This window comes from Salmo salar, chromosome 13 (assembly GCF_965601325.2).
Source record: "Salmo salar chromosome 13, fSalSal1, whole genome shotgun sequence".
Taxonomy (NCBI): Eukaryota; Metazoa; Chordata; class Actinopteri; order Salmoniformes; family Salmonidae; genus Salmo; species Salmo salar.
This window is the reverse complement of record NC_138303.1, coordinates 52,898,331-52,921,597: the sequence shown is the minus strand read 5'-3', so window position 1 is coordinate 52,921,597 and position 23,267 is coordinate 52,898,331. Positions and strand designations below refer to the sequence as shown.

Genomic DNA, 23,267 nt, shown 5'->3' with positions numbered 1-23,267 from the left:
AAACTAAATGCATACTCTTCAACCGATCGCTGCCCGCACCTGCTCGCCCGCCTAGCATCATTACTCTGGACGGTTCTGACTTAGAATATGTTGACAGCTACAAATACCTAGGTGTCTGGCTAGACTGTAAACTCTCCTTCCAGACTCATATTAAGCATCTCCAATCCAAACTTAAATCTAGAATTGGCTTCCTATTTCGCAAAACAAAGCATCCTTCACTCATGCTGCCAAACATACCCTCGTAAAACTGGCTATCCTACCGATCCTTGCCTTCGGCGATGTCATTTACAAAATAGCCTCCAACACTCTACTCAGCAAATTGGATGCAGTCTATCACAGTGCCATCCGTTTTGTCACCAAAGCCCCATATACTACCCACCACTGCGATCTGTATGCTCTCGTTGGCTGGCCCTCGCTTCATATTCGTCGCCAAACCCACTGGCTCCAGGTCATGTATAAGTCCTTGCTAGGTAAAGCCCCACCTTATCTCAGCTCACTGGTCACCATAGCAGCACCCACCCGTAGTACGTGCTCTTGCAGGTATATTTCACCCCAAAGCCAATTCCTCCTTTGGCCGCCTTTCCTTCCAGTTCTCTGCTGCCAATGACTGGAATGAATTGCAAAAATCACTGAAGCTGGAGACTCATATCTCCCTCACTATCTTTAAGCATCAGCTATCAGAGCAGCTTACAGATCATTGCACCTGTACATAGCCCATCTGTAAATAGCCCATCCAACTACCTCATCCCCATAATGTTATTTATTTTTTTATTCTATTTTGCACCCCAGTATCTCTACTTGCACATTAATCTTCTGCACATCTATCACTCCAGTGTTTATTTGCGAAATTGTAATTATTTCACTACTACAGCCTATTTATTGCCTTCCCTAATCTCACTTCATTTGCACACACTGTATATATACTTTTATGTTACTTTGTATTGTTGTTTGTGTCACACTGCTTTGCTTTATCTTGGCTGGCTTACCTGGTTGAATAAAGGTGAAATAATAAATAAAATAAATAAAAAATTACTGTATGTGGGAATGTCTTATGTCCGTTCTACATGTAGTGTTGGTACATGGAATATTCATCAACTGCATATATCATAAATTGCTATTGCAAATAGAAGTATTATGTTCAACAACTGACATTTTCAGATATTATTTTGACAAACACACTTTGGTGCTTACAATTAATTCTCTATTGTCATAGATTTGGTGGGCACTGTCATCTGTGATCTTTGTGATATGACTTTCTTTAAGCATGTACTGATGAAACTGTCATTTCATATTTTTTTCTTAAAGTCTACAAATGCTTGACATTTATTCACTCTGTGATAGGGTTGGATCCTATATGCTACTTTTATTATTGTCCTGTAAATGGTTCAGTGGCTATAATTTAGGCTGTGTGTAGAATGGGGCATAAAGGAAATTACCTCTACTACTAGATCATAGTGATAAGGAAAACAGCATACAAATTTGCCTTGTGTATTCATTTGCCTATAACTAATCAGAATTCCATTATGTTTACATAAAAAAGAGAATACTTCAAAATCAGAAGATCCTGCCATGGAAAAGACGACTGTGTGGACATAAAGTGGAAAGGAATGGAAATAACTCACACCATGCAGCAGGACACCTTCAGCTGCGGGGTCTTTGTAATGCAGGTTTGATAGTTATATTTTCAATAATGAATGGTTAGCTGTTATGTGACAATTAGGTCAGAAACTTTTTTTTTTTTTTTGGTGTAGATGGCCAAGGCCACAGAACTTCCCCAACATCCCAAATTGATATGGAACCTTCAAAAACACATGGAGCAACTGCCAAAAGAAATGGCTGAGGATATACTAAAAATGTCTGGTATGTAATGACATTTAATTCAAAGTAAATGTAAATTCTTAATTTTTATGTAGTTGTTTGGGACAGCCATATGATCAGTTCATGCCTATGATTTCAGAGTTCAACAAAGCCAACAACTGCTTCATGTGTGCCACTGATAAAGAACCTGGATGTGGCCCAAAGACTGACTGGGTTAGTAACTTTATTTAACATGTTTATATTCTTTTGACAACAGTGAAGGCATGCAAGACAATTTATAATATAACACAATGGATGGCTAATTCGTCATTCATCATACTGCATTGATATTTGATATTATTTATAACGTGTTACGCTTTGTTTTGCTTTAGATTGAATGTTTTGCATGCCAACGGTGATTCCATGTGCTGTAACTAGGAATGAAGACAAAATAGTTCAACAGAGTAAAGAACACAAACTGGAAGTGCAGTCTTTGTTGTTGAAAATGTATGCCATACCCCATCCACACTGAAGACACTCTGAAATTTACATCAACCAGGGATAAAGAGAAAGTTAACACTGTGAAATGTTTCATACTTATTTGAAGTGTCTGTTGACTTGTTGGAAAAGATTAAAGGTCTACAATTTCTGTTTAATTTGTCAATATTACATTTTTATTCATTGATTTAATGGCCACCATTACTGTGGTTACATGTTCAGTATATGTATTGACCAGCAAACCCACTGCAGCCTACCTCACTAGCTCACTCTCCATCCCTGCTTTGGACAATTAATAGCATGACTCTCGTACTTTGCCCTTTTCCTTTATGGTTGATATTAATGACGAAAGGAGATACTGTCTGTCTCTCTCCTATTGTGTACGTACCGCTGTTAAATACTGTGGAAAAATAAAAAACAGGGACAATTATTATAGATAAATATTAAAGAAAAGGGTAAACACAACAATGGACTGAACCCCCTAATTGTCAAATTAATATTAATGTACAACAATATAGAAGAGACATAACTAGAGGATATGCAATATGGGTGTATATCCACTGCATGCTTCTTAGGTGTATAATTGACATGACCAAGGTGCTATTGAAATGTAAAACTAGGAAAAATGTACATTACACCGCATGATTTTACAGTACACAAACAAGAGTGTGCAATATAGAAGGGTACATTCTGCACCAAGTTTGAAGTAAGGTCACATGACCAAGGAGCTATTGAAATGTTACATTTCGAAAAATTCATGTCAAATCTTGTGAGATGAAAATGGACAAACTAAAGGGTGTGCAATGTGTAGGCCCACTGAGTGGACATTCTGAACCTTTTTTTAGGTCCCTAGGTCACATGACCAAGGAGCTATTGAAATGTTACATTTTGAAAAATGTATGTAAAATCTTGTGAGATGTGAATGGACAAACTAAAGGGTGTGCAATGTGTAGGCCCACTGAGTGCACATTCTGAACCTTTTTTAAAGTCCCTAGGTCACATGACCAAGGAGCTATTGAAATTTTACATTTTGAAAAATTCATGTAAAATCTTATGAAAATGGACTAACTACAGGGTGTGCTATGTGTAGGCCCACTCAGTTGACATTCTGAACCTTGTTTGAAGTCAGTAGGTCACATGACCAAGGAGCTATTGACATTTTTAATTTTCAAAAATTCATGTAAAATCATGTGAGATGAAATCGACAAACTAAAAGGGTGTGCAATGTGTAAGCCCACTCAGTGGACATTCTGAACATTGTTTGAAGTCCCTAGGTCACATGACCAAGGAGCTATTGACAATTTGAAAAATTAATGTAAAATCTTGTGAGATGAAAATGGACAAACTAAAGTGTGTGCAATATAGAAGGTTAGTCAGTGGACATTCTGAACCTTGTTTGAGTCCAGTAGCTCATATGACCAAGGAGTTATTGAAATTCAAAAATGTAAATAAATAATTTAAAATAGTGCGAGATGTAAATCGACAAAAAATAAATGTGTGCAATTAGTGTCTATGACATCGGGTTAGCTAGAACCCGTTTTGAAAGTTTTCAGAGTAATGGTTAAATAGCTACTGAAATGTGAAAATGTTGATTTGTCACTATGTTGACGGTCCATAACTGCTGTTGGTGGACGTAAGGAAGACTACAGGCGAATATCCGTCAAATTTCCAACCTGAAACTGTCTTTACCACGGTGCGCAAACCACGAAAAATAACAGTAAACGGGATAAGATGTTTACATGCCACAGTATCCCGTCTAAGATCAGCATATCCCAGACATCTTATCCTGGTTTCATATAACCAGGATACATGCTTTTTCGGGTTATTGTAAACGGGATTTGATGTTTATATGCTTCAACTCAAAAACAGAATACTTGAGTATCCCGAATAATAACGGGATATTAGTGTGCATGTAAACGTGGTCACCGATTGACCCTGTTTCTTCACACAAAATTCTTGCATGACTCGAGCCTGTAGACTAGGGGCATGACATTAGCATTCCAAAACGTCATATCCATTTAGATTTTTTCATTTCGGTTTTTAATGTTTCATCATACACAGATGGTTTGAAGGTGACATTTCTTGTGTTATGAAATATATTTAATTAGTATTTTAACCCACAAAGTTGAATTATATCATTAACAAATGTGGTATAACAGAAGCAATTTTCTTTTGATCAACTTAATATATCAATCAATATTGTAAACCTTAGAGCAAACGTCAGGTTCATTTCTGAACACATTGATGGATGAAATGATCTGAAGGACTCTTTCAAGTCCTACATATGTACAGGTCATTTCTGACATGTCTTTATATCAAAACGCAAAGAATCAATGTTAATAACTTCACTACTAGTATTATTAGTGTTGATTTTTACATCCATGCTTGTTTTTGGCATTCAGATTAATTACCAGGTGTTGAGAGACTGATATACTCAGAAACACATTGGATTCCTTAATTGAGCCAAACATACATTAGCAGCAATTCAGAAATAAATAGTAACTTTGAATTGTGTTGTTGTTGTGTATGGTCACAGACCCTTCACTCACCACAGGTGAACTAGGAAACTCGGAAATGTCGGAAGTTTACGAGCTTCCTTGTTCCGACTAGCACGTTAGCGCGGCATCAGTACAGAACAGGCTGTAGTGCTACATCATCAAACCAGGACCATGTCATTACTTACCAGTTACTAGCTTTAGCTATGTCATATATAGAATAGGCAGTGTAACCTGTTCTCGTCAATTGGTTCTTTGTCTCCTTCCTATGGTGGGCACTGATCAGAAAAGGCCGGATAGATGAAATCAATGGCTGGTTGGGCGTTCTGTTAAGCAAATTTGAATCATTCAGTGTTTCCCTATCAGTGTCCACAAAGTAAATGGGATAAGGCATTTGAAGTTTTTTTGGACGCACATACTAAACCATACAGAGTAAATTAACCTAGATATGCTTTGTAGGTTATATGGATGTAGTAATTAGGATAATTATTATTATTTCACCAATGCATATGTTGGAGAAAATGGTAATCCTTTCATTCTTTCCTATGGCTGGTATTAAGGTCTAGACCAGGGGTGGGCAAACTTTTTGGCTCGAGGGCCACATCGGGATTTTGAAATTCAATGGAGGGCCGCATTTTTTGTGGGACCATTTGTTTGTTAAAATCAATTTGTGGGGGCCTCCCAAGAGTGGTGCAGCGGTCTAAGGTACTGCATTGCTGTGCATGAGGCGTCACTACAGACCCGGGTTCGATCCCAGGCTGTATCACAGCTTGCCGTGACTAGGAGACCCATGAGGCGGAACACAATTGGCCCAGCGTCGTCCGGGTTAGGAAAGGGTTTGGCAGGCCGAGATTCCTTGTCCCATCACGCTCTAGCGACTCCTATGGTGGGCCGGGCGCATGCACGCTGATGCGGTCGGCAGGTGTACGGCGTTTCCTCTGGCACATTGGTGCGGCTGGCTTCCGGGTTAAGCGGGCATTGTGTCAAGAAGCAGTGCAGCTTGGCTGGATCGTGTTTCGAAGGACGCACGGCTCTCAACCTTCGCCACTCCCGAGTCTGTACGGGAGTTGCAGCGAAGGGACAAGACTGTAACTACCAATTGGAAACCACGAAATTAGGGAGAAAAAAGGGGTCTCGCGGGACGGATTGAAGTGCCCGGCGGGCCGTACTTTGCCCCCTGGCCTAGACTCTAGGATGTCTTCTCTTTACATGAATTTTTTAAAAGTATGAATGTGGAATGACACAGGCTTGATATACAGGACAACACATCAAACGTAACCTTTGGGAAAATAAAAGGGAGAACAACAATTGTAGACCAGTCACCCAGAAACTGTGGATGAAGGGTGACTTAGACTTATAGATGATCAGACCCCCTGGCCCTATTTCAAGTACATGGGATTCAGTTTACTCAAATGGATATTTCATAATGTTGGACAAATCACAGTACTGTAAATGGTGTTACCTCCCAGTGGAGCAGCTGAAATAGTTGACAGCATTTTCCCTAAAATTGTCCCTAAAATTCTTTGCCGTGTTCGCATTTGGCATACTCGTGATATCTACCTCATGGAGACCCGTTAGATTCCAGATGGTTAGTAAATCGCCCCCCACAAAAATCATGCTTCACAGCGGCCTCACTTTATTTGAGACAAGATAAGTGCACACAAACCACATCCTTAAAAAATACCAGAATTAATTAGTGGAAAAAACACTGAATATTATAAAACAAGCAATGAAAAAAAGTAAGTGTTAACCTTAATGGTACAACGCTTCTTTTAATAGTTACAAATCTTTTTTTGTTTGTCATCAATACACATTTTAGGCAGATCTGTAGCTAGGATGGATATGTCACATGCCTTAGGAGTGGGGATGAGATCAAGGCTGCTTCCCTGAGTTATGTTAGAGTCAACGGTTTAACATCGAAGCCTTCTACATATGGGTTATAGCTAGTCACTAAGTGGCACAAAGTAGAGTGGCTTGTGCTTTGGATGATTACTGCAAATACTTTTTGGTTGATGATGGATGCCCCAGGTATTTTAGGTATTTTTTAAAGGCTGAGTGGTAGATTCACCGCAAGTAACCAACAGCTCAAGAAAGAAGCTCTAGGCAATAGATATCCCTGGAGAAGTTTTCCTTTTGAGGAATAAAAAAGTAACATTCTATCAAACACACTGTAAAAAAAGTAAGTATTGTTTTGCATTTTATTTGTACAACAGGTTTATGAAGTTTACCTCACTTGAGCTGAATAAACAGTAATTCATCACCGGCCAAAACATTGGGCTGATTAAACACATTTAGCCAAATCCACAGAAACGTTAGCACTCGTGTTTTTTGTAAAACATTTATTTTTGACATTGCAGTTCTGTACAAACCAATGTTTTCTACACAAGTTAACCAAAATGTTTAAGTTGAGAAAGTTAGCAGTTATTTCAGCCCTTATGGTTTTCATATCAGCCAGAGACTAGTAAGCATGAACATTTCTAAAATTATTATTTACAAAAAATGTACTCGACTACAGTATATCTACGCCCTATGTATCAAGGGAGGGAAATCTTGTAAAGTCAAGGCTCACTTGAAACCACAAGGATGCTGGCTGATATGTATGACTCAAAGTAGTTTATTCTATGGCAGTGAAAAGTTTTCTGTATTGAGGTATATTTTTCTTGTAGGTGTAGTGACAGCTTCTGCACTGTTTCTAGACGGATTCAACTTGCCTCCCAAGTAGCAGGTTAGCGTTTTTCGTCATGAATATTGTTCTGGAGGCAGCTCTGCAGAATGGTCACTAGCTAGCACAGCCACAAAATCATAACATCTCTAATCCTAAATTGAGACCAAAAAGCACATTTTAGTTTTCATGAATTTTTACAATATAGACAAATTTGACTTTGCAGCTAGCCTATCTAAGGGGAAATCACTCAGTTCTGCCTCCAGGACAACCTTCATGACAATAAACGTCAACTTGCTCCCGAGTATGTAGTTCCACCATGCAATTCATCGGTTTATCTTAAAGTGCTTTTTTCAGATGAAGAGAAAGAGTCGCTGTTTGACTATTGTTCTTGTAAAAACCTAATAAAAACGAGCCGCTAAAAACATTAACTTGAAAACCAAGTGACAGTAGCGATCGATTTTAGAGTTTCAGGGTCAATTGTGCTTGACCTATGCTTATGCATTTCTAGATGGAATCTCTTACGAGAAGGCGTGTGCGTATAGGGTATCGTGTAGTGTTGTTAATATACAAGGTGCCTCTAGGCAATGGTGCTAGGTCAGTTTTTTTATTCGAATGATCCCGTGTTTAGGTGCTCATTGTCAGCATTGGGTGGTAAGTCCCATTTTGATTACAGACAATTCGTGAATTTAATGCGAATGAAATGTGACAGTGATTTTTTTATTTGTCAATTTCAATCATCCCATTTCCAGATTTAACTGAGGTAGAAAATGGAAATGACCCCAATCTGCACTTAATAGTCCCTGTGACGGTGAACCCGGTCTGTCCTCTGCTACATGGAGCTGGTGGGCAGTCTAACTAGTCCTCTGTATGTACCCCTCTCCCAGTTATGGAGAAAATCACTTGAAAAACACTTCATTTCACCACCAGTAAATCAAGCCTGGCTACTTCCTCAGTGGTTGATCTATAACGACGACCACGCATCATTCTCATTCTCCAAAATACAGTTTTGTAGTGTGTGTTCAGTTCAATTGGGTGACAGACTGGTGTGATTTTCATATAAGCCCTTGGGCTTCCAACCACACCTGCAAACAGTTGTTTTAAATGTGTTTTTATCTGTATTGTTGTCCATCACTTGTTTTCTTTGGTGCAAATAAATAAAAACTTCGGTTGACTATGTGCTGATGTATGCAATGCTCTTTAGGGTTCTCCCAAAAAACACTCTTACTCAACTCACACTCACAATGCAATTGAAAACAAAAAGATTCAGTAATTCAGCTAACCTTCTGGATCCCACTTCTGCCACCACCTGCGGTTGTAAAACTGGGTTGTTCGCAGTGGGGGAGAAGAGCAGTAGAGTCAGGGGAGCAGCCTCAGATCTCTATGTGTTTATAGGGGAGTTAGTAAGAGAAGGCGTGTGCGTCTATGTCTGTTCGTAATGCCAGTTTCTGTGGTCATGGCATTTTTCATTTCATTTTTGTTTGTTCAGCTCATGCTTTTGCATGTAACATCCTGCCTGTGTAACGTGTATAGGAGTTTGTGTTTGTGCTCTGTAACAGGAATGTCCATCGCCATGTGTTCAGGTGTGTGTTTGTAAGTGTGTCTGTGTGTGTAAGTGTGCATGTGTGCCGTGGCTGTATTCAGCTCACTCAGTCAATAGTTTGATCTCGTTGGCGAGGAGGGTGTTGAAGTTGTAGGCCGGGTCAGGGAGGTTGGGCAGAACCTGGCTAGGGCCAACTTGGCGGCTCGTGGGCTGCGGGGTGGTATCAGCCAGCTCGGGGTCGCTCTCACTAGAAGTGGACCCCACGCTCATGTTGCACACGGTCTCGGGCAGTAAGTTGCTGGGCGCCGGGCACACCTCAGGCTCGCTGCTAGTCTCGCTGGCACTGGACACCACCGAGAGCAGCGACATCTTGCGTGTCAGGCGGCTAGGCAGCAGCGAGAGGGCGTAGTCAGCCACGATGCCCGCCACGTCCATGCCGCATGCCTGATCGAAGGCAATGAAGCCCACATTGGCGTTGGCCTCGCACACCACAAACGAGCCATCGTTGAGCTGCAGCAGGTCAATGCCGCACACGTCCATGCCAAGGATGTTGGAGACCTGCACCGCCAGCTGCTTGCCCTGCTCACTCAGCGGGCACATCATCCCTACGCCGCCTTCGGGAGAGGAGGGCACAATGGAAAGACCGGTACGTCAGTACCATAGACACGCCAGTAACTGCAATCTGTGGACTGTTCACTGTGTGCCTTACATTCACATTATTCACATTCTCTGAGGCCAACATGGCAAGGAATGACAGGACAGCGAAAACAGTGACCAACTCCCAGGGCAACTATTTCTTAATGTATTGTGAAATGTGGAATTATTTGTATTTATTTTAGAACAATAGATAGAAATAGGATGGACAAACAAATAAATCATATATATAAATCATATAAGCCAGAGTAACCGAGAATCTATGCTTGCGTAAGACAACATTTTGTTATAATACACAATGTGAGACTTGTCATGTAACTGTGGAACAATTGATGGCTGATGACCCCAAAATGTCACAAAACATGAGTGTGTTTGCTAGCCTAAAACTGAAGACGTTATGACAAGCATAATCATGTCTGTCATCAAAAGCAAAGTCACATTCAAGACAACTATATTGTCCTTCTGTGGCCAAATTCAAATTCAATGCTCCTCTCACTGTCCCTTGTGCTTTGGTGTGGTTTCCTAACATACATGAAATAGCATGTTTAGGGTCAGTTCCATATGTTTCTTAAGAAATGATCTCATTCACTGAAAATAACATCAGTATATAAAAAACTGATTTGGCCCTGACCTTGGTTCTCTTTGGCAATAACCAGGCTATAGACCTAACCACTGGAGACACACTTTGCAGAGGACCCACCAGTGGGTGCCCTAGGGGACCTGCCTGTCCATTTCACTTAAGCCTCCTTTCATTTTCTGTCTGTAAAACCCTGACAAAGGCTACAAGCCGAAACGTGTACATTTTTTAAATAAAGAAGCATTAAAAATGTTTAAATCCTATTGTCCTCCAAGAGTGACCAAATATCCTCCTCTCCTCTTTCCAGCATCACTCACCCAGGGAGCAGTTGCTTTGCATGCGTCCATCGGTTGAGCAGCGCAGCATGGAGCCGATGACGCGGCCGCCCACCAGCACCACCCGGACATCTCGGCCGTGAGACTCCTTCACATACTCCTGGAAGAGGTAGGGAGCGTCGTGGCGAATCAGGTGGCTCAGGTCGGCCAGGTGGTGCTTGTCCCTGGCCAGGAACACCGCCTTTCCTTTGGGTGAGACAGAGTGAAGGGGAGCAAGAGAGAATTATTTAATTTATATTTAACTTTTCATTACATGAAGAAGACGCTTTAAAAATAAACTTTGGCTATTGATGGTTCGTGGCCTGGACAATGAATGAGAAAAATAAAATTAGAAAGAGAGTGAGGAAGAGTTTTGAGTCACAACCCTTACAGAAAAAAAACACGAGAAAAATCACATGAACAATAAAAAAATTCACATGTATATTTTTCACGTGTTTTTCCCTCGTGAATGTTATTTTTTATTTTCACATAACAATTTTTTACCACTTCCAGCTACATCTGAACTTCCATCAGAGGCAAAGTAGCAGTGGGATGTAAGGTGCTATGTTGCTGGAATGAATGTGCCAAAACTTCCCACTTAACCAAAGACAAGGACAATTGCAGGAAAGAGGGAGGCGTTTTATTTAATTGCGTTATCATTTATTTTATCACTGATTTTGTATCCATTTACAATTGATTTGCTCTGCATAAAAAAACAATCTGTGCAATATTATTATCTGTGCAATAATATTTTGCTATCAATCATTTTGAGTTTGTTTTGCTTTCAATATAATTTTTTTGTTCTCGACTTCAGAAGTTTTGCATGATATTAAAGTAACATTCTCAAAATGTGAACGTTTTTAAAATGTGAAACATGTTATTCTCCTCACATGTGAAAGGGTAGTGTTTGACATGTGAACTCTAAATTTAAGCTCACATGTGAAAACAGATATTTCACGTAAAAATGCGATTTCACATGTTTTTTTTTTGTCATGGAAAAGTCATAATTCCTTCACCTGACTACAGTCCTCTATGTTATACTCTACAGCATTACATTTAGTACTCTTCTGAAGATGACAGTGATAGTGTGAATGTTGACACCTCTCACCTCAATGGCCATGTAACAAATGAAATTGAGAAATCTCTCGAGACACTCGGGACACTGACTGATAAGCCAAGGTTGGGGAGAGAGCAGAATGCCTCTCGCATTGGCTTACAAAAATGCCAGGACCCATTTTAATTAGAGTGGACTTTGTCCTCACTTTTCGCACCAAAGCACGTTCATCTCTAGGAGACAGAACGCGTCCCCTTCCTGAGCGGTATGACGGCTGCGTGGTCCCCTGGTGTTTATACTTGCATACTATTGTTTGTACGGATGAACGTCGTACCTTTCAGGCGTTTGGAAATTGCTCCCAAGAATGAACCAGACTTGTGGAGGTCTACAATTTATTTTCTGAGGTCTTGGCTGATTTCTTTTAATTTTCCCATGATGTCAAGCAAAGAGGCACTGAGTTTGAAGGTAGGCCTTGAAATACATCCACAGGTACACCTCCAATTAACTCAAATGATGTCAATTACCCTATCAGAAGCTTCTAAAGCCATGACATAATTTTCTGGAATTTTCCAAGCTGTTTAAATGCACAGTCAACTATAAGTGTCTGTAAACATAATAATAATCTGTCTGTAAACAATTGTTGGAAAAATTCATGCACAAAGTAGATGTCCTAACCGACTTGCCAAAATTATAGTTTGTTAACAAGAAATTTGTGGAGTGGTTGAAAAACAAGTTTTAATGACTCCAACCTAAGTGTATGTAAACTTCGGACTTCAACTGTATATATATTTTCTAAATAGTTATTTGTTTAGATAGAGTCAAGGATATGTTTTACAAAATTCTACAAAGTCCTGGAAAAACACTTAGGCCTATAGCCTATTCTCGTTTCCCTCACAATAAAAACATTACAGTGTAATCCATTTGATCAACTCTGTAGATTTGATTAGTAAAGTCCAGTTACAGCTTCTTTTGAAAAAGCAGAAATGAAAAATATAATAAAACCAGCTAGGTGCACAGGTGAAATTATTTGCAGCATTCCTAAACAAAAGCACCAGTGCATGAACAATTGTAAAGGATGAATTGCATAAATATTTTTTTTTAAATTAAAATATGCTAATGTTACTAGTTTTTCTTCGTAGCCAGAGCAATGCTGCCACGCGATTGATCATGTGCTGAATGCATGGACAGCACGGATATTCTTGGAAAAAGTTAAATCTGCACCTCTTGAATTATGAGAGTTATTTGACAAAGGTAAGTGTAATAGAAACTGGAAATATGCTCTTTCTGATACTATATAGAAATCACAATGTTTTACCTGCATAATGACTATGAAGGATGATTTGATGAAGTGATGATCCTTTCCATGCATCTGTAAATTACAAGTAAACCCATCTCTTCATGTACAATTTGACAGTTGGCCTAATATTGTCACTCATCAGATTATTGTCAACTTAAATCTTGTCTATAAGGTAACTCTTATTATGTGTGAAATTAGTTTTGGTAGAGTTTAGGTGTAGTTTCGATGGGACGGCTGTGCAGGCTGACTGGCATTGTTTGTTTCTTGCTCATCAAGTTGGATAGAGTCAAGGATATGTTTGCATTATTCTAAAGGCCTACTGCAACAGATAGCATGTTTTCGTTCCTCTTACAATAAATTCAATTAGTAATAAAGTAAGTAAAACAGTCCCATAACTGCTTCTTTATACAAAGTAAAATGTAAAAGAGAATGGTATCAACCTGCAAGGTCAAATTATTAAACATGAGCACCAACGGTGATAAATAGGCATAACAAACTCATCTTTACACTATTGTCTTTCTGAATTAAGTCAACCTCTTCACCCTCATTTCACCCTCCAGTTCGGCTTAATTTAAATTTGATTGTGAATTAACTTGCACAATTATTGCCCATTCCATCCATTTGTCATTCATTCAGTGGGCTGGCATCGTTTGGTTCAATGGATAGAGTCAAGGATATGTTTTGCATTATTCTAAAGACCTACTGCAACATGTAGAATGTTTTCGTTTTAATAAATTATGACATATGAGCAGTGTAAAATACAAACATTTAGTAAAAGTCAGGGAAGGAGCAGGACATACAGCGCCTTCAGAAAGTATTCAGACCCCCCTTGAATTTTTCCACATTTTGTTATGTTACAGCCTTATTCTAAAATGGATTAAATATGATCTTTTTCTCAACAATCTACACACAATATCCCGTAATGACAAATAAAAAACATAAATACCTTATTTACATAAGTATTCCGACCCTTTTCTGAGACTCGAAATTGAGCTCAGGTGCATCCTGTTACCATTCATCATTCTTGAGATGTTTCTACAACTTTATTGGAGTCCACCTGTGGTAAATTCAATTGATTGGGCATTATTTGGAAAGGCACACACCTGTCTATATAAGGTCCCACAGTTGACAGTGTATGTCAGAGCAAAAACCAAGCCATGAGGTCGAAGGAATTGTCCGTAGTGCTCCAAGACAAGATTGTGTCGAGACACAGATCTGGGGAAGGGCACCAAAATATTTCTACATCATTGAAGGTCCCCAAGAACACACTGGCCTCCATCATTCTTAAATGGAAGAAGTTTGGAACCACCAAGACTCTTGCTAGAGCTGGCCGCCCGGCCAAACTGAGCAATCGGGGGAGAAGGGTCTTGGTCAGGGAAGTGACCAAAAACCCAATGGTCTCTCTGACAGAGCTTTAGAGTTCCTCTGTGGAGATGGGGGAACCTTCCAGAAGGACAACCATCTCTGCAGCACTCCACCAATCAGGCCAATCAGGCCATAGTAGAGTGGCCAGACGGAAGCCACTCCTCAGTTAAAGGCACATGACAGCCACTTGGAGTTTGCCAAAAGGCACCTAAAGACTCAGACCATGAAAAACAAGATTCTCTGGTCTGATGAAACCAAGATTGAACTACTGTCATTATTGAAAGAGATTGTGATATCTCACATCTCAACATAGGGCTACTTAATGTTAGACCCCTCACTTCCAAGGCAGTTATAGTCAATGAACTAATCACTGATCATAATCTTGATGTGATTGGCCTGACTGAAACATGGCTTAAGCCTGATTAATGTACTGTGTTAAATGAGGCCTGTCCTCCTGGTTACACCAGTGACCATATACCCCGCGCATCCTGTAAAGGCGGAGGTGTTGCTAACATTTACGACGGGCAAATTTCAATTTACAAAAAAAAATACTGTGTTTTTGTCTTTTGAGCTTTTAGTCATCTATGCAGCCTACTCAATCACTTTTTATAGCTACTGTTTACAGGCCTCCTGGGCCGTATACAGCGTTCCTCACTGAGTTCCCTGAATTCCTATCGGACCTTGTAGTCATGACAGATAATATTCACATTTTTGGTGACTTTAATATTCACATGGAAAAGTTCACAGACCTACTCCAAAAGGCTTTCGGAGCCATCATCGACTTAGTGGGTTTTGTCTAACATGTCTCCGGAATCACTGCCACAGTCATACTCTGGACCAGTTTTGTCCCGTGGAATAAATATCGCGGATCTTAATGTTTCCTCATAATCCTGGACTATCGGACCACCAATTTATTACATTTGCAATCACAACAAATAATCTGCTTAAAACCCAACCAAGGATCATCAAAAGCAGTGCTAGAAATTCCCGGACAACCCAAAGATTCCCGATGCCCTTCCAGACTCCCTCCACCTACCCAAGGACGTCGGAGTGCAAAAATTGGTTAACCAAATAACCGAAGAACTAAATTTTACTTGCGTAATACCCTAGATGCAGTCGTACCACTAAAAACAAAAAACATTTTTCATAATAAACTAGCTACCTGGTATACAGAAAATACCCGAGCCCTGAAGCAAGTTCCGTGGAACGGAAATGGCGATCCACCACACTGGAAGTCTTCCGACTAGCTTGGAAAAACAGTAATGTACAATGTCGAAGAGCCCTCACTGCTGCTCGATCATCCTATTTTTCCAACTTAATTGAGGCGAATAAGAACAATCCCAAATGTATTTTTGATACTGTCGCAAAGCTAACTAAAAAGCATTTCCCAAGAGAGGATGGCTTTCACTTCAGCAGTGATAAATTCATGAACTTCTTTGACGAAAAGATCATGATCATCAGAAAGCAAATTAAGGACTCCTCTTTAAATCTGCGTATTTCTCCAAAGCTCAGTTGTCCTGAGTCTGCACAACACTGCCACGACCTAGGATCAAGGGAGACACTCAAGTTTTTTAATCCTATATCTCTTGACCCAATCATGAAAATAGTAATGGCCTCAACACGGGGGCCCCTCAGGGGTGCATGCTCAGTCCCCTCCTGTACTCCCTGTTCCCTCATGACTGCACAGCCTGACACGACTCCAACACCATCATTAAGATTCCTGATGACAACAGTGGTAGGCCTGATCACAGAGAACGATGAGACAGCCAATAGGGAGGAGGTCAGAGACCTGGCTGTGTGGTGCAAGGACAACAACCTCTCCCTCAACGTGATCAAGACAAAGGAGATGATCGTGGACTACAGGAAAAGGAGGACTGAGCACGCCCCCATTCTCATCAACGGGGCTGTAGTGGAGCAGTTTGAGAGCTTCAAGTTCCTTGGGGTCCACATCACCAACAAACTAACATGGTCCAAGGACACCAAGACAGTCGTGAAGAGGGCACAACAAAACCTATTCCCCCTCCGGAGACTGAAAAGATTTGGCACGGGTCCTCAGATCCTCAAAAGGATTTACAGCTGCACCATCGAGAGCATCCTGATGGGTTGCATCACTGCCTGGTATGGCAACTGCTTGGTCTCCGACTGCAAGGCACAACAGAGGGTAGTGCGTACGGCCCAGGACATCACCGGGGCCAAGCTTCCTGCCATCCAGGACCTCTATACCAGGCTGTGTCAGAGGAAGATCCTAAAAATTGTCAAAGACTCCAGCCACCCTAGTCATAGACTGTTCTCTCTGCTACCGCACGGCAAGCGGTACCGGAGTGCCAAGTCTAGGTCCAAGAGGCTTCTAAACAGCTTCTACCCCCAAGCCATAAGAGTCCTGAACAGCTAAACAAATGGCAACCCGGACTATTTGCATTGCTGCCCCCCCAACCACCCTCTTCTACGCTGCTGCTACTATCTGTTATTATCTATGTATAGTCACTTTAATAACTCTACCTACATGCACATATTACCTCGACACCGGTGCCCCCGCACATTGACTCTGTACCGGTACTCCCGGTATATAGCTCCGCTATTGTTAGTTACTGCTGCGCTTTAATTATTTGTTATTCTTATCTCTTACTTATTTTTTTGTAGGTATTTTCTTAAAACTGCATTGTTGGTTAAGGGCTTGCAAGTAAGCATTTCACTGTAAGGTCTACACCTGTTGTAATCAGCGCATGTGACAAACAACATTTGATTTTAAAACTTCAAGTTGCATACTGGACCCTATTCCAACTAAACTACTGAAAGAGCTGCTTCCTGTGCTTGGCCCTACTATGTTGAACATAAAAAACGTCTCACTATCCACCGGATGTGTACCAAACTCACTAAAAGTGGCAGTAATAAAGCCTTTCTTGAAAAAGCCCAAACTTGACCAAGAAAATATAAAAAACTATCGGCCTATATTTCAAATCTCCCATTCCTCTCAAGAATTTTAGAAAAAGCTGCCTCACTGCCTTCCTGAAGACAAAACATGTATAAGAAATGCTTCAGTCTGGTTTTAGACCCCATCATAGCACTGAGACTGCACACGTGAAGGTGGTAAATTACCATTTAATGACGTCAGACCAAAGCTCTGTATCTGTCCTCGTGCTCCTAGACCTTAGTGCTGCTTTTGACACCATCAATCATGACATTCTTTTGGAGAGATTGGAAACCCAAATTGGTCTACACGGACATGTTCTGGCCTGGTTTAGATCTTATCTGTCGGAAAGATATCAGTTTGTCTCTATGAAACAAAGTTTCGGTGTTCATCAAGGTTCTGTTTTAGGACCACTATTGTTTTCACTATATTCGACCTCTTGGGGATGTCATTTGGAAACATAATGTTAACTTTCACTGCTATGCGGACGATACACAGCTGTACATTTCAATGAAACATGGTGAAGACCTAAAATCGCCCTCCCTGGAAGCTTGTGTTTCAGACATAAGGAAGTGGATGGCGGCAAATATTTTACTTTTAAACTCGGACAAAACAGAGATGCTAGTTCTAGGTCCCAAAATACAAAGACGTCTTCTGTTGAATCTGACAATTAATCTTGATGGTTGTACAGTCGTCTCAAATAAAACTGTGAAGGACCTCTGCGTTGCTCTGGAACCTGATCTCTCTTTTACATTTACATTACATTTACGTCATTTAGCAGACGCTCTTATCCAGAGCGACTTACAAATTGGTGCATGCACCTTATGATATCCAGTGGAACAACCACTTTACAATAGTACATCTATATCTTTTTTTTGGGGGGGGGGGTTAGAAGGATTACTATATCCTATCCCAGGTATTCCTTAAAGAGGTGGGGTTTCAGGTGTCTACGGAAGGTGGTGATTGACTCCGCTGTCCTGGCGTCGTGAGGGAGCTTGTTCCACCATTGGGGTGCCAGAGCAGCGAACAGTTTTGACTGGGCTGAGCGGGAACTGTGCTTCCGCAGAACAGTTTTGACAAACATACAGTTGAAGTCGGAAGTTTACATACACCTAGGTTGGAGCCATTAAAACTTGTTTTTCAACCACTCTACATATTACTTGTTAACAAACAATAGTTTTGGTACGTCGGTTAGGACATCTACTTTGTGCATGACACAAGTAACTTTTCCAACAACTGTTTACAGACAGATTATTTCACTTATAATTCACTGTATCACAATTCCAGTGGGTCAGAAGTTTACATACACTAAGTTGACTGTGCCTTTAAACTGCTTGGAAATTTCCAGAAAATGATGTCATGGCTTTAGAAGCTTCTGATCGGCTAATTTACACCATTTGAGTCAATTGGAGGTGTACCTGTGGATGTATTTCAAGGCCTACCTTCAAACTCAGTGCCTCTTTGCTTGACATCATGGGAAAATCAAAAGAAATCAGCCAAGACTTCAGAAAAAGAATTGTAGACCTCCACAAGTCTGGTTCATCCTTGGGAGCAATTTCCAAACGCCTGAAAGGTACCACGTACATCTGTACAAACAATAATACGCAAGTATAAACACCATGGGACCACGCAGCCGTCATACCGCTCAGGAAGGAGACACGTCCTGCCCCATAGAGATGAACGTACTTTGGTGCGAAAAGTGCAAATCAATACCAGAACAACAGCAAAGGACCTTGTGAAGATGCTGGAGGAAACAGGTACAAAAGTATCTATATCCACAGTAAAACGAGTCCTATATCGACATAACCTGAAAGGCCGCTCAGCAAGGAAGAAGCCACTGCTCCAAAACCGCCATAAAAAAGCCAGACTACGGTTTGCAACTGCACATGGGGACAAAGATCGTACATTTTGGAGAAATGTCCTCTGGTCTCATGAAACAAAAATAGAACTGTTTGGCCATAATGACCATCGTTATGTTTGGAGGAAAAAGGGAGAGGCTTGCAAGCCGGAGAACACCATCCCAACCGTGAAGCACAGGGGTGGCAGCATCATGTTGTGGGGGTGCTTTGCTGCAGGAGGGACTGGTGTACTTCACAAAATAGATGGCATCATGAGGGAGAAAAATGATGTGGATATATTGAAGCGACATCTCAAGACATCAGTCAGGAAGTTAAAGCTTGGTCGCTAATGGGTCTTCCAAATGGACCATGACCCCAAGCATACTTCCAAAGTTGTGGCAAAATGGCTAAGGACAACAAAGTCAAGGTATTGGAGTGGCCATCACAAAGCCCTGACCTCAATCCTATAGAAAATGTGTGGGGAGAACTGAAAAAGCTTGCGTGTGCGAGCAAGGAGGCCTACAAACCTGACTCTGTTACACCAGCTCTGTCAGGAGGAATGGGCAATAATTCACCCAACTTATTGTGGGAAGCTTGTGGAAGGCTACCCGAAACGTTTGACCCAAGTTAAACAATTTAAAGGCAATGCTACCAAACACTAATTGAGTGTATATAAACTTTTGACCAACTGGGAATGTAATGAAAGAAATAAAAGCTGAAATAAATAATTCTCCCTACTATTAGTCTGACATTTCACATTCTTAAAATAAAGTGGTGATCCTAACTGACCTAAAACAGGGAATTTTTACTAGGATTATATGTCAGGAATTGTGAAAAACTGGTTTAAATGGATTTGGCTAAGGTGTATGTAAACTTCCGACTTCAAATGTATCAAGACTATTTCAAGGACAGCTTTTTCCATGATGCAGAAAATCTAATCCATGCTTTTGTCACTTCTAGATTAGACTACTGCAATGCTCTACTTTCTGGCTACCCGGATAAAGCACTAAATAAACTTCAGTTAGTGCTAAACACGGCTGCTAGAATCTTGACTAGAACCAAAAAATGTGATCATATTACTCCAGTGCTAGCCTCTGTACACTGGCTTCCTGTAAAGGCTAGGGCTGATTTCAAGGTTTTACCGATAACCTACAAAGCATTACATGGGCTTGCTCCTACCTATCTTTCCGATTTGGTCCGGCCGTACATACCTACACGTATGCTACGGTCACAAAACTCTGGCCTCCTTATTGTCCCTAGAATTTCTAAGCAGACAGCTGGAGGCAGGTCTTTCTCCTATAGAGCTCAATTTTTATGGAATGGTCTGCCTATCCATGTGAGAGACGCAGACTCGGTCTCGACCTTTAAGTCTTTATTGAAGACTCATCTCTTCAGTAGGTCCTATGATTGTGTGTATTCTGGTCCAGGGGTGTGAAGGTGAACGGAAAGGCACTGGAGCATTGAACCGCCCTTGCTCTCTCTGCCTGGCCGGTTCCCCTCTCTCCACCAGGATTCTCTGCCTCTAACCCTATTACGGGAGCTGAGCCACTTGCTTACTGGTGCTCTTCCATCCCGTCCCTAGGAGGGGTGCGTCACTTGAGTGGGTTGAGTCACTGATGTGATCTTCCTGTCCGGGGTTGGCGCCCCCCTCGGGTTCGTGCCGTGGGGGAGATCTTTGTGGGCTATACTCAGCCTTGTCTCAGGGTACTAAGTTGGTGGTTTGAAAATATCCCTCTAGTGGAGTGGGGGCTGTGCTTTGTCAAAGTGGGTGGGGTTATATCCTGCCTGGTTGGCCCTGTCCAGGGATATCGTCAGACGGGTCCAGTGTCTCCCAACCCCTCCTGTCTCAGCCTCCAGTATTTATGCTGCAATAGTTTGTGACTGGGGGCTATGGTCAGTCTGTTATGTTTGGAGTATTTCTTCTGTCTTTTCCGGTGTCCTGTAGGAATTTAAGTATGCTCCCTCTAATTCTCTCGCTCTCCCTCCCGGAGGACCTGAGCCCTGGGACCATGCTTCAGGACTACCTGGTCTGACGACTCCTTGCTGTTCCCAGTTCACCTGGTCGTGCTGCTGCTCCAGTTTCAACTGTTTTACCTGCGGCTTTGGAACCCTGACCTGTTCACCGGACGTGCTACCTTGTCCCAGACCTGCTGTTTTCGACACTCTCTCTCTACCACACCTGCTGTCTCTAACTCTGAATGCTCGGCTATGAAAAGTCAACTGACATTTACTCCTGAGGTGTTGACCTATTGCACCCTCTACAACCACTGTGATTATTATTTGACCATGCTGGTCATCTATGAACGTTTGAACATCTTGGCCATGTACTGTTATAATCTCAACCCGGCACCGCCAGAAGAGGACTGGCCACCCCCTCAGAGCCTGGTTCCTCTCTAGGTTTCTTCCTAGGTTCCTGCCTTTCTAGGGAGTTTTTCCTAGCCACCGTGCTTCTACATCTGCATTGCTTGCTTTTTGGGGTTTTAGGTTGGATTTATAGCTCTTTGTGACATTGGCTGATGTAAAAAGGGCTTTATAAATACATTTGATTGATACATTTGATTGATTTGGCCTGAAAGCCAAGCGTCACATCTAGAGGAAACCTGGCACCATCCCTACGGCGAAGCGTGATGGTGGCAGCATCATGCTGTGGGGATGTTTTTCAGCGGCAGGGACTGGGAGACAAGTCAGGATCGAGGCAAAGATTAACGAAGCAAACCTTGATGAAAACCTGCTCCAGAGTGCTCAGGACCTCAGACTCGGGTGAAGATTCACCTAACAGGACAATGACCCTAAGCACACAGACAAGACAACACAGAACTGGCTACGGGACAAGTCTCTGAATGTCCTTGAGTGGCCTAGCTAGAGCCTGGACTTGAACCCGATCGAACATCTTTGGAGACCTGAAAATAGCTGTGCAGCAACGATTCCCATCTAACCTGATAGGATCTGCAGAGAGAAATGGGAGAAACTCCCTAAATACAGGTGTGCCACGCTTGTAACGTCATACCCAAGAAGTCTCGAGGCTGTAATTGCTGCCAATGGTGCTTCAACCAAGTACTGAGTAAAGGGTCTGAATACTTATGTAATTTTTATATATTAGCAAAAAAAATTTAAAACTGTTTTTACTTTGTCATTATGGCGTATTGTGTATAGATTGATGAGGGAAAAAACGATTTAATCAATTTTAGAATAAGGTTGTAATGTTACATAATGTGGAAAAAGTCAAGGGGTATGAATACTTTCCGAATGCACGGTAGCTTTTTGGGTGGGGCTGATTTTTTTGTATATACAAAATCAAACGTCAGTGGCCGTTTGCCTATGGCGGTTCTAGTGTTAACAATGCCCTTTCTTGATAGACTATCTATGCCCTGTCATTACCCAAAGTCTATTGTTATCGACACAGACGATGGGAGACCAACTGGGAGACCAATTAAAGTGACAATGACTATGAATGAAAAGTTGATGGGCCAGGAGGCCTCTGTGAAATAGCTAAGGTTCAATCTCTTTCCTAACTTGACATTAGTCAAAAACTTCTCTGGCAATCCTACTCTAAATGAGAAGTAAACTTGAAAAATCAGCGAGTATGATAAAAATGGGTTTAAATAAGCAGTCGATGATTTGTACTATGTGCTTTCCTTTTCACAACGACATAATCACTTAGCACCCCTTTGTTAAATTCCTTATATGGGTGGACCGAGGTGCTGTTGGTCACGCACACAATGGTGTAAGAGGATTCGAGAAACAGTTTTGCATAAACCGAGAGGCCTGGGCTGGTTTTGTTATTAAAGAGAGGAGTGAGAGAGGTGAAGGGAGGGATGGTTGCGGTCAGACTGACCTCTGTGACCACGTGCGTTCTTCACCACCACAGGGTAGCCCAGCGGTTCTGCTTCATCAATCATCTTGCGGAAGTTCTCGTGTCCTCCTACGAATAACACAAGACACACACACACGTTACAATTTGTCCAATGACCAAACTCTCTCCATTACCATGTGTACCTCAGTCATTTGACTGTGCAAAATGGGGTTTGTTGCTATAGGAACCATGTTCTGACTTGTGAAGCAAGGAATGATTGCCATTGGGTGAGGATTGCTGCCGGTATGTCATTCTGTGTTCAAGGGATATTTCGGTATTTGGGGTAATTTCCTACTTACCCAGAGTCAGATTAACTCACAAATACCATTGTTGTGTCTATGCATGCAGTTCTAAGGAAGTTGAAGGCAGCATATCATAAGCTTACCGCAATTGCAGGAAGTCTAGGTGTATC

General features: G+C 41.5%; 1 protein-coding gene across 2 annotated transcripts in view; it reads right to left on the bottom strand.

Moving 5' to 3' along the window:
• Positions 1–2,024: 2,024 nt before the first annotated feature.
• Positions 2,025–23,267, bottom strand: part of LOC106567384 (beta-citrylglutamate synthase B) — a 43,200-nt gene continuing 21,957 nt past the window's right edge. For both annotated transcript variants that reach the window (XM_014136557.3, XM_014136558.3), the window contains exons 3-5: positions 22,838–22,924; positions 10,544–10,747; positions 2,025–9,609 (exon numbers count right to left, since the gene is read on the bottom strand). In XM_014136557.3, coding sequence (XP_013992032.1) covers positions 9,098–9,609; positions 10,544–10,747; positions 22,838–22,924 — 803 coding nt within the window. In that variant the 3' untranslated portion in view covers positions 2,025–9,097. The remainder of the gene's footprint in view (positions 9,610–10,543; positions 10,748–22,837; positions 22,925–23,267) is intronic.